The sequence below is a fragment of the Pelodiscus sinensis genome, chromosome 18, assembly GCF_052426305.1.
Source record: "Pelodiscus sinensis isolate ZL-2025 chromosome 18, ASM5242630v1, whole genome shotgun sequence".
NCBI lineage: Eukaryota > Metazoa > Chordata > Testudines > Trionychidae > Pelodiscus > Pelodiscus sinensis.
In genome coordinates this window covers 7,818,720-7,830,844 of record NC_143069.1, presented here as the reverse complement: position 1 = coordinate 7,830,844, position 12,125 = coordinate 7,818,720, and the positions used below count along the sequence as shown (strand labels likewise).

General features: G+C 45.8%; 1 protein-coding gene across 1 annotated transcript in view; it reads left to right on the top strand.

The window, feature by feature from the left end:
• Positions 1-11,452, top strand: part of LOC142823342 (uncharacterized) — a 142,395-nt gene extending 130,943 nt beyond the window's left edge. Inside the window, exon 10 of the mRNA XM_089770389.1 lies at positions 11,300-11,452. Within this exon, the coding sequence (XP_089626515.1) occupies positions 11,300-11,452 (153 nt within the window). The remainder of the gene's footprint in view (positions 1-11,299) is intronic.
• Positions 11,453-12,125: the final 673 nt, after the last annotated feature.

Here is a 12,125-nt window from a genome sequence, read left to right as displayed (position 1 = left end):
ATAAGAACTTGATTCATTTGAGCAGCATTGGCTGGTGTAGTTGGCTTTAATCACTTCAGTCTCTCTCTTTTTGTATTTTTTAAGGAAGCAACAAATGAACTAAAAGTGGCAGCGAGCAACACATTCGTGGCTCTGGCATGCTTCTATTTCAGTGAGGTGATGTATGAGCTTCAATGTCATCTGAAACCACTGGAGCTGCCTGAGGAGTTCACTTTGATTACACCGGGCAACCTATCATCAGCCTATAGTATGTCAACTTCCATCTTTTGTTTCAAAGTTATTGTCTTCCATTTAAGGACAGAGGTTCACGCTCTTTACAGCTACACAGAGTGCTATTTGGGGGGCATGAGATGAACTGCTGTGGCTGGTTCTAGTTGCTAGACCATGAGCTATCCACACCAAGGTGCAAGCTCTTATGCCCCATTTGAAGTTCTTAAAGGACAGGATTGAGGAAAATCAGGTCTAGTGGAGCTCTTCTCCATTCCATTTCTCATCCCTCCCCAATGCTCTCTCTCCTACTCTAGGAGAGGATTGGGCATCTGGCACAGCTGCACACTGGTGGAGAATGCTCCTCCTCAGGGTAAATCCCCCACTGATTTTTTACTTCTGCCTTATCATTTGTGTACGCAGCACAAAATGACCTAGGAGCCCATAGCATCCGACCCAGCGGTGTTTCTAAATGCGATAGTAAGAAGGCAGATAACAGTCAATTGTCTGTCTTCCTTTTCTTCTGGTCCTTCTTTTCAGCACTCAAGTGCATTCCTTTTGTGGGAATGACCCTGTACAGCATGACCTACATGCCGATGTTAGTCGACGAGAGCAGGCTGAGGCAAGCATTTTGTGGTGGTAAGTGCCAGCACTTATTGTAGATGTCCAAAATGGATATTTAGGGGCCTTGGTACAGGAAACTCCTGGGGGAGAATATGCAGGCAACAGATTGAATTACATTTAAAAATTTCCCGTTTTCCACCCCTCCACCCATTCCTCCTCTTTAGTTTCTTAATTATCATCTCCTTTCACCCTCTTTCTCTGTCCTCTGGTCTTATCCACTTCTCTCTTCCTTTGCTTTTTGGTTGATGCTCAAGTAAGGCCACGTCTGTACTATGCAGAAGATCAACGCTGCTGCAGTTGATCACCAGGGTCCAAATTAGCAGGTCTAGTGAAGACCCACTAATTCAAACTGAGTGGGTGCTCCCGTTGGCACCGGTAGTCCTGCTTCTCATGAGGAATAACACTCCTGTCAACCTTCCACTGTGTGGACAGTCTGAAAACACGATTTAAGATATGTCATCTCCAGCTACATAATTAACATAGCTGGAGTTGCGTACCTTAAGTCAACTTTCCCCTTTAGTGTAGATCAGGCCTAAGGGACTAATCCTGCACCTTTGAGATAAATGGGAATTTTGCCATCAGCTTCATAGAACATGGGATTGAGCCTTAATTTTCCTTTCAAGGGCAGCGGGTGCATCTAATTTTAGGGCAAAATGCTGTCAAATCTCAATATAGCTAATAGGAGTTAAGGGCACTGAACATCTTTCAGACAAACTGTAACCCAATAGGAAATCATACAGTTTTAGGGCTAAATAAGCAATAACTGCAGAGGACATGAATCATTCAGAAAACAGCTGGTCAAAATATTTTGTTTTTTTATTATATTTTTCATATTTTTTTCCAATTTATTGGAATATTAAACTGAAAAAATGTCAATGACAGTTTTAATCAGGATGTGTTCAGTGTTTTTGTGCAGCTAAAAAGGTGGCTGAAATTTGTTGATTTTTGAAACATGTGAATGATCTTTGTCATTTGAAATTTTGAAAAAAACAAGAGTAAACACTTTTAATTTAATTTAAACTACCTTTTGAATCAGCTCTAAGAGGTAACAAGGGAGAAAAAATATGTTTTCAAATGATGGGAATTAAAAAGAGATGGAGAGAGACAAAAGAGAAGAAAGCCTTTTGAGAAACAAGAAACGGAAAGGAGGGAAGAGAAATAATTCAAAACTGTTATTGGATTTCATCAGCTGTTTCTGAATTGGGCATGGAATTGTAATAAACTACAAGCCTGGGTGTCTTCACTGATAAAGCAACGTATCCTTATTACTATTGCATCCTTTTCATATTGCCTGTCTTTTTTCCTTCCATGCAGTTCTGGAAAAATGGTCAAGGGCAGTAAATGTATATTTTAGTAACTGGGAAAAGTGCCCACTTCCCAGAATGGGTAAATCTCAATTCTGTGATAAAATTCTTCCCCTCTATCGTCATGTGACAAGCAAATGGACCACATGTGAAGATTTGGAGGTGAGAATTGTAGGCTTTCTAAACCTTTATGAGAAATTGTATTGTTAAATTCTCTGTGTATGGCACTCTTTGTGATGATGGAGTTCAATGGCAGGTTCTTTGGGATAGAACAGAGTATGATGTAAAACATTTAAAAAAGATTATAATGTCACAATCTCATGGAAATTCTGTCTGCACATAGTGTACATAGATTCCAGTTTTGTCACCTGACATGCAGATGAATATAGGAGAATGGGCTAAATTCATTCCTGGCAGATGTCTATTCAGTTCCAGTAGAGTTACAGCAGGAATGAGTTGGTTTAGTGTGCATACTAATCTGGGGAAATATCCCACTTGGGAAAGTTGTGAGGTGCAGTAGAATATAATTCTGAAACCAACACCATAGCTGTGTCTAGACTGGAAAAACTTGCCAGCTGTCTACACTGGCTGCTTGAATTTCCGGAAAAGCACTGACAATCTCATGTAAGATCGTCAATGCTTTTCCGGAAATACTATGCTGCTCCCGTTCAGGCAAAAGTCCTTTTCCGAAAGACTTTTGCGCAAAAGGGCCAGTGTAGACAGCACAGTAGTGTTTTCCGCAAAAAAGCCCCGATCGCGAAAATGGCGATTGGGGCTTTTTTGCGGAAAAGTGTGTCTAGATTGGCCACGGACGCTTTTCCGCAAAAAGTGCTTTTGCGGAAAAGCATCCTGCCAATCTAGACGTGCTTTTCCAAAAATGCTTTTAACGGAAAACTTTTCCGTTAAAAGCATTTTCGGAAAATCATGCCAGTGTAGACATAGCCCATGAGTCTTAATTCTTTACCAGGAAATATTGAGATAGGGCTGTTTCAACAGTGGAAAAAGGGAAATTGCACTCATCAGAAGTAGAAAAGATGGGCCCATTCCATGATATTGAATGAATTTGTAGGAACATAAATTCTGTGTCTCTATGTAGCTCAAGCAGGCCATCATCAAAGCCCTTGGTCCCATGATGAGCCTCCTCCTGCATAAAGAAGAGCATCAAGATCAGGTGTTCAAACAGATCCCATGGCTCCTTGAGCAATATAAAGAGGATGTTAATGTTTTTCACGTCACCAAGGTGAGATACTTATTAAAATAACTATCAATGTGTGCGCATAGGTGAACTGCACTAGCTGCTACCAGTGGCATTTCCTGGTCTACATAGTGACTTGTTAGATAATAGATAAACACACAAGTCTTGATTTTATAGACATGGTGACTCAGGTGACAAGTTTTGTAGGTAAAAGCCTCTCATGAAAAGTATCTTCTGTTTCCTGGAGATGATAAGGAGGTAAGAAACAAAACACCTGCCCCCCCCCCCCATAAGATACTCCCTCCTTGTGATTTACTGGTACATCCTATCAACTCTGTGTCTCTCTTTTAGATTATAAATAAACTCCTCAGAGCAGGGGCTGCTGTGTGTTGTCTCTGGGCAGTATTAAGTAAACTGCCAGTAGCTGAAAATGAATACTAAGAAGGCCTGAAGTGCATTGCTTTAGATTATATAACTAGATAGATATAAAATCACTGTCTATTTCATCTACCGTTGTGTACAGGGCTGTTGTAGCTGTGTTGGTTCAAGGATATTAGAGAGACAAGGTGGGTGAGATAATATAATTAAAGATATTATTTCACCCACCTTGTCTCTCTTATTTCATCTACCCTCAGTATCACATGACCAAGGTAACTCCTGCCTGCTGATAGTGAGAGGATGGAGTGAGGGCAGTTGGCTTCAGTACTATGATTGAGCATGCTCAGTCTATGTGAGCTGGCTCAGTACAAGCCAAGCAGCAAATCCAGGGCCACAACCCTGCTGCCCTTCCCCCCTCCCCACTTCCCCCATGGTTTACTCCCAATCTATGTTGGCTTTCTGGTCCAGAATATGTGGTTGCTTTTGGGATTGGAATGCCCATGACTTTGAGGGAATCAATGCCTCATGGACTTGACTAAAAATATCAGAGGACTACACAAGAGCCTAAATGTAGTAAAATATGTAGATTTCATCAGAGATATCCTGGAAGCTTCAAGCAGCAAAGAAGAAAAGTGTGTAGGTACAGGAAGGAGTTAGACTGTCATCTCATTATCAATAGCCTGGAAGAGAACATAAAATCATCATTGATAAAATTGGCAGATGAAATAAAAATTGGGGAGTGGTAAATAATGGAAAGGACAACTCACTGATTCAGAGTGATATAGATCAGTTGGTAAACTGGGTGCTAACAATAAATGTGCATTTAAATATGGCTGAATGTAAATATATGCATCTAGGAACAAAACAATGTAGGTGATACATACATGTTGAGGGATGCTTCCTGAGAAACAGTAACTCTGAAAAATATTTTGGGAAACTTGGTGAATACTCAGCTGAACATGACCTACAAATGCGATGCTCTGGCCAAAAAAGCTGAAGTGATACTGGGATGCATAAATGGGGAAATCTCAAGTAGGAATACAGTGGGAAATGCAAAGTTCATTTCCACACTAGAACTGACCAACAGATATTGGTAGATACTGGCTTCCTGTGAGAAGAGTGCCTTCCACACCCTGCTTGGCTTATAGCAATTCAGCATGATGCCATTTGGGCTGCACAGAGCCTCAGCCACTTTTCAGCAGCTCATGAACCAAATATTGCAAACATATATGCAATATACAGCCGTGTGCATTAAGAATATTGTCATCCACAGCACCAGCTGGGGGGAACACCTCTGACATCTTAGCAATGTATTGTAAGCCCCAATAGATGCAGGACTCACTGTGAATCCAGCCAAGTGCCATCTTAGTGAACACAGTAGGGCTGTGTCCAGACTCCATGCCTCCGTCGACGGAGGCATGTAGATTAGCCAGATCGGAAGAGGGAAATGAAGCCGCGATTAAAATAATCGCGGCTTCATTTAAATTTAAATGGCTGCCCCGATCTGCCGATCAGCTGTTTGTCGGCAGATCGGGAGAGTCTGGACGCGATGCCCCGACAAAGAAGCCTTTCTTCATCGACACAGGTAAGCCTCGTGAAACCAGGTTTACCTGTGTCGATGAAGAAAGGCTTCTTTGTCGGGGCATCGCGTCCAGACTCTCCCGATCTGCCGACAAACAGCTGATCGGCAGATCGGGGCAGCCATTTAAATTTAAATGAAGCCGCGATTATTTTAATCGCGGCTTCATTTCCCTCTTCCGATCTGGCTAATCTACATGCCTCCGTCGACGGAGGCATGGAGTCTGGACACAGCCTAGGAAGGGGAAAATTATAGCTCCTTGATAAATAAGATCTAAGGCTTGTGTGACTGCCCCACCTCCATGACAAAGAAACAGGTGCCACAATACTTCAGACACAGTGGCTATTACTGCTGCTTAGTACCCAACTTCATCACACTGGCCACCCTATTATTGGACCTGATGAAGAACACCCAATCACAGAAAGTCCAGTAATCAGAAGACTGTGAGGAAGCCTTCCAGGCCCTGTGAAAGCAGCTGAACCAAGAGTTGGTCCTATCCCATCCAAGCCTTTTATCCTTCAAATGGAGGTCTCGGAGGTAGGACCGGGAGTGGTACTATGTCAAGAAGTAGGTGGGAAGGAGCACCAGATCCTTTATCTCAGCTGCAAGCTGTTCTCCTGAGAGACCTGCTGCCCTACTATAGCAAGGGACGCCCTGGCCAACAAGTGGGTGATCTACACCCTGGGGGTATGTCTACACTACAAAGTTAATTCGAACTAACGAGCGTTAGTTCGAATTAACTTTGATAGGTGCTACACTAGTGCTCCGCTAGTTCGAACTTAATTCGAACTAGCGGAGCGCTTAGTTCGAACTAGTTAAACCTCATTGTATGAGGACTAAGCCTAGTTCGAACTTACTAGTTCGAATTAAGGGATGTGTAGCCCCTTAATTCGAACTAGTGGGAGGCTAGCCCTCCCCAGCTTTCCCTGGTGGCCACTCTGGCCAACACCAGGGAAACTCTACTGCCCCCCTCCCGGCCCCGGACCCCTTAAAGCGGCACGGGCTGGCTACGGTGCCCGTGCCAGGTGCAAGCCTGCCAGCACCCAGCTAGCAGACCCTGCACCTGGCACGGCTCGAGCCAGATACCCGCTGCCACCCAGCCATCCCCCTCTTCCCGGGACCAGGCTGGCGGCTCTCGGGAGCCTGCCCAGGACCGCAAGAGGCAGGCATACGCCTGGTCTAGTGCGGACATCGTGGACCTCGTCCACGACCTCCGCACTAGGCACAGGAAAGTGGCCGTCTAGGGCAGGAGAGCTGCCAGCCTGGCCACCCAGGAGCAGGTGTGCATGAAAATGAAGGTGGTCCACTGAGACCCCCGACCCTGAGCCCTGAGCTTACAATGGCCGTACTGGGTCATACCAAAGGTCCATCTAGCCCAGTAGTCTGTCTGCCGACAGCGGCCAACCCTAGGGACCCTGGAGGGGATGGACCGAAGACAGTGACCAAGCCATTTGTCTCGTGCCATCCCTCTCCAGCCTTCCACAAACTTTGGGCAGGGACACCACTCCTACCCCCTGGCTAATACCACTCCATGGACCCAACCTCCATCACTTTATCTCACTTCTCTTTAAACTCTGTTCTAGTTCTAGCCTTCACAGCCTCCTGCAGCAAGGAGTTGCACAGGTTGACTCTTTGCTTTGTGAAGAGCAACTTTCTGTTACTAGTTTGAAGCCTGCTACCCATTCATTTCATTTGGTGTCCTCTAGTCCTTCTATTATGGGAACTAACGGAGAACTTTTCTTGATGCACCCTCTCCACCCCACTCATGCTTTTATCGACCTCTATCCTATCCCCCCTCAGTCTCCTCTTTTCTAAGCTGAAAAGTCCCAGTCTCTTTAGCCTCTCTTCATATGGGACCTGTTCCAAACCTCTGATCATTGTAGTTGCCCTCCCCTCTTCCACCCTCTCTCTTCCCCTTTCCCACCTCCTTTTCCCAGTCTCCCTGAGTTTTGTTCAATAAAGAGAGATTCCATTTTTGACCACACGTTTTCTTTATTTTGTACATCAGGAAGGGGGGCTAGGGAAGGGTAAGTGGAAGGAAGTGAGGGAGGAATGGGGTACGAGCCCCCGATGGGGAGGACTGGGCTGGCTCTGCGGGCTTCTGGGGGTGGAAGCTCTCCTGCAGTCCCCCAATTGCTCCCTCTCCCCAGATGGCAGCCTGCGGCAAGTACAGCCGGGCTGATGGCCGAGTGCTGTGATGTGCCCAGTGTGGGCACTCAGGGCAATCCAAGCCAGGACTGCTTTGCAAGCGGGGCACCCCTGAGAACTGTCTGTCCGGGGTGGGGGTCGGGTCCCTTTAAGCACAGCCCTTGGCTAGCCTGAGACAGCAGCTCCATGCTCTAAGTCCTCATCTGATGCCCTGCCGGCACTGCTTCCGGCCATCCTTAACCCCGGTTCAGGGTACACTTAATGTGGACATGCTAGTTTGAATTAGCATCACTGTGCATGCGCCGTGGCAAAGGGGGGGCCCCGCGGAATTATGCTGCCCAGGGCCCCGCAAAACGGTCATCTGCCCCTGCTGTAACACATAGAGTCATATAGTCATAGATTATTAGAACTGGAAGGGACCTTGAGAGGTCATCAAGTCCAGTCCCCTGCCCTCATGGCAGGACCAAGCACTGTCTAGATCATCCCTGATAGGTGTCTATCCCATCTGCTCTTAAATATCTCCAGTGGTGGAGATTCCACAACTTCCCTGGGCAATTTTTCACAGTGTTTAACCAACCTAACAGTTGGGACGTTTTTCCTAATGTCCAACCTAAACCTCCCTTGCTGCAATTTAAGCCCATTGTTTCTTGTCCTATCATCAGAGGCCAAAGAGAACAATTTTTCTCCCTTCTGCTTGAGACACCCTTTTAGATGCATGCTCACCAGAGGGTTGGAAATTCACTAAAGGGACCCAGTGCTGCTCTAAGTTACTCCCATGTGGTCACACAGAAATCAACAGGGTTAATGAAGTGCTGAATGTAGCCTAAGATATTTTCAAGGTACAAATACAAATGTAATCTTGTGGCAGATGCATGTTAATAATAATGAGATAAAAACAAAATAGTACTCCTGACTGAATAAGTATTAGACACTCTAGAATAGATTCCAAATTCTGCTATACTGGTGGTAAACACAGACTAACTTCACTGACATCCATTTGTCTAACTCTCTTACAATATTTCCATCAGGATAGTATGATGGTGCTATTTACAGAAGTGGAAATACTTCAGACTTAGACTGGTGTAACTGAGATCAGAGTCTGGTCCTATATTTTCCCCGCTGATTCTGTATATGAGTGAAGCTTGGTAGTACTCTTAAATAGGGCCCAGGACACATTCTAATGTGGAGCATGAGTGTTTGGAACAAAGATATACTATACTGCACACTTCTCCTTATCTTTCAGTGCCTGAGACAAGAGTTAGAAAGTTTCTGATTGTGAAGGCAGTGAAATCTGCTCTCAGTGATCAGAGTGCTAAGGTAAGATTGTGTGTGGAATAGTGGTATTGCTGTTAATATCTGGGAAGTATTTCACTCAGTGGAGACAGTGAAACAGTCCCCAGCAGACCACAGGCTCCCGGACTGAAGCCGCAGCCGCGGCGGGGTCCCTCCCTCTGAGGCTTTGCCAGAGCAAAGCCTCAGAGGCTCTGCTCCCCGTGTCCCTGGTCTGCTGGAGGGGGGGGGGGGGCGCAGCTAGTGTGCTCCCCCCCCCCCCAGCAGACCAGGCTTTTGTTTTGGACTCTGGGGCAGAGCAGCTGGGGCGCTGCCGATTGGTCCTGCAGCGCCCGCTCTGGGCACTACTGGACCAACCCGGCAGCACCCCAGCTGCTCTGCCCCAGGTCCTGATTCAGCCGCTGCTGTTCAGTTTCAGCAGCGGCTGAATCAGGACGCCTGGGGCAGAGCAGATGGGGTGCTGCTAGGTTGGTCCAGTAGCACCCAGGAGCGGCGCTACTGGAGCAACCCAGCAGCACCCCAGCTGCTCTGCCCCAGGCGTCCCCAAGTCAGCTTCTGCTGAAACTGACCAGCGCTGACTACAGGAAGCCCCAGGCAGAGTTGCTCTGCCCCGGGCTTCCTGGAATCAGCTGCTGATCAGTTTCAGCAGCAGCTGACTTGGGGACGCCTGGGGTTCTTAAGTTGATTCTGTATGTAAGTCAGATCTGGCGGTCAGTTTCAGCAGTGTCTGAATCTGGACGCCAGTTCCGACTTACATACAGATTCAACTTAAGAACAAACCTACAGTCCCTATCTTGTACGTAACCCGGGGACTGCCTGTGCTCACCAACTGCCTCTTTTTCATCCTACCCATCTCAAAGAAAGTAGGAGGCAACTCTTTCTCATCAGGCCACATTTGCTCTTATTTAAACTGAAATCAGTAGAGCTGATCAATATTTAGTTTGGTGTAAGGAAGAACAGAATTTAGCCTATAGATAGACTCACATTCACTATGCACAGAATGGTCAAGCTGCTTGGGGCATCAGAACAAACAGAATGGCTCCCTCTAGGTTCTGCATATTTATTTCCACTGGGCAGAGTCTGAGTGGCTCTCCTCAGAGATAAAAAGAAGAAATGAATACTGTTCAGGGACCTCTTTTATAGAATCATAGAACGATAGGGCTTGAAGAGAATTCAGGAAGTCATCGAGTCCAACCCCCTGCTAAAAGCAGAACCAATTCCAACTAAATTGTCCCAGCCAGGGATTTGTCAAGCTGGGACTGAAAAACCTCTAGGGATGGAGATCTCACCACCTCCCTCAGTAACCCATTCCAGTGCTTCACCACCCTCCTCGTGAAATCATTTTTCCTAAGATCCACCCCCCCCCACACACACACAAATTGAGACCATTGCTTCTTGTTCTGTCATCTGTCACTACTGAGAACAGCCTCTCTCCATCTTCTTTGTGTCCCCTTGTGCTGGGGTTTTCCTAAGCCTGGGTTCTGACCCACCAGTTAGGTGTTTCTGTTATTCTCTTCCCTTAAGAATCTCCATCATTAGAGGTTTTTAATGCCAAGCCTGGCAAAGCCATGGCTGGAATAATTTAGTTGGGGCTGGCCCTGCTTTGAGCAGGGGGTTGGACTATATGACCTCCTGAGGTCCCTTCCATCCTTAATCCATGATTTTATGATTTGTGCACTCCTAATGCAATGGAAAAGCTCTCAGATCAATATTCAGAAAGGCTTTGTAAGAAATAGACACTGATTCTACAGCCAGTGTTTTCCCACTAGCTAGTAAATTCTATGTATCTATCTCATAGCAGGGGACAAAACTTCCCTCCCGGGATGTTCAGGAAGAAAGCACTATCCAAACTATGTGCATTCACATCCTGCAAGGCCTGAACATATCAGTCACTGGAATGACCCGAGTAAGTGACATGTTGCTACTGCTTCGTGAAATAAAGACATTCTTCCGTATATCTACTGTACCTCTCCATAAGGAAGCTTCTTGCCAGTCAGGATAATGGAGGTACAGCAGGTCAAGTTCATGTCAGAGATGATGGGACCTCTGTATCATGGAGGAAGCTATTCACAGTACAGACAAGATAAAAAGGAACTTCACTGGGAGGAACCATAATGCAGTGGTTTTCTTTTAATTACCACCATTGCCTGAGTGCACGTCTCCTTAGATTCCCCATGAATACCTTGGAAATGTAGACTTGGTGATCCTGTATTTAAACAGTTATTGGGGCCGTGATTGTGCCTTCTGTATGTCTGAAAAGTGCAGGATGAATTTATGGTGCCGTCTAAGTAGCTTTATAATGCAGGGAAAGATGATTCATCTCCGGATGAGAACCAGATTGCTAATGCTCACCAAACAAGGCAGTGTACTTAAAATGTAGAGAGAGGGATCACTGGGACAGGTAGAGTGAGATGATGGCGGAGGGGAGGAGAAAGTGAGATAGAGATAAGGTAACGAGACAGGGAAGGGTCAGTGATGACTAAAAGGAGAAGGTGCATGACAGAAGGATTCAGCCAGTAGGAGGTGGGGGAATGAAAATAGCCAAGTGTTGAACTGTCTTGCTCTTCTGTGCAGGTGTTATGGCCAAGGCTTCTAACGTATGTGGTACCAACTCAGTACACTGGCACTTTGAAGCCTCTCTGCAGATGCCTCCAGGAAATGGCTGAGAAAAAGATGCAAGAAGGAGGAGAAGCTGCTTGCCTGGACTACAGTGGACAAGGTTTATAACAGAAACATTTTCATTTATTCTCACCAGCCACTATGAAATGACCAGATTCAGCCTGTTCCAATTCTCTCATCTTCAGTCAAGAGACTAAAAGGAATGCAGGATGGTCTTGGGATTAAAACATGGCAATGGGAGGGAGCTAGAAATTGGGGGTTCTGGTTCCAGATCACCACCAAAATTCTGATATAACATTGGGGAAATCACTTGCTCTCTCTCAGCTTTCCCACTTGTGAAATTGAGGACTAATTAATGCCAGTTTCTTAGAGGTGCTATGAGGAGGAATTAACTCATGTTTGTAAAACACTTTTGAGATGCTCTGCCTGAAAACACTATGGAAATGCAAATATTATCAGCTGCATGCAACATTGGTGGGCACATTGGAAATGGCTAGGTGAACAACATCAGCGGGATTCTCCAAAGTCTGGCATAATTAATGATCTTCTATTTCTTTTCCCAGGGAAACTCCCTACACCTCAGGGATTGCTGGCACGACTCCTGGTAAGTAGACCACGGAGAACAGGTTTTCTGATAAATGTGAAGTGGAACAGTTAAGTATAAAAATCAGTTTTCCAGCTAAATGCTGTAGGCTGAAGAATGTGTATGATTGGGTCTCTCTCCACCCTCCCCTGATCAGACAGAGACACACTGTTCTACACCCTCATGCTAGTTAGAATA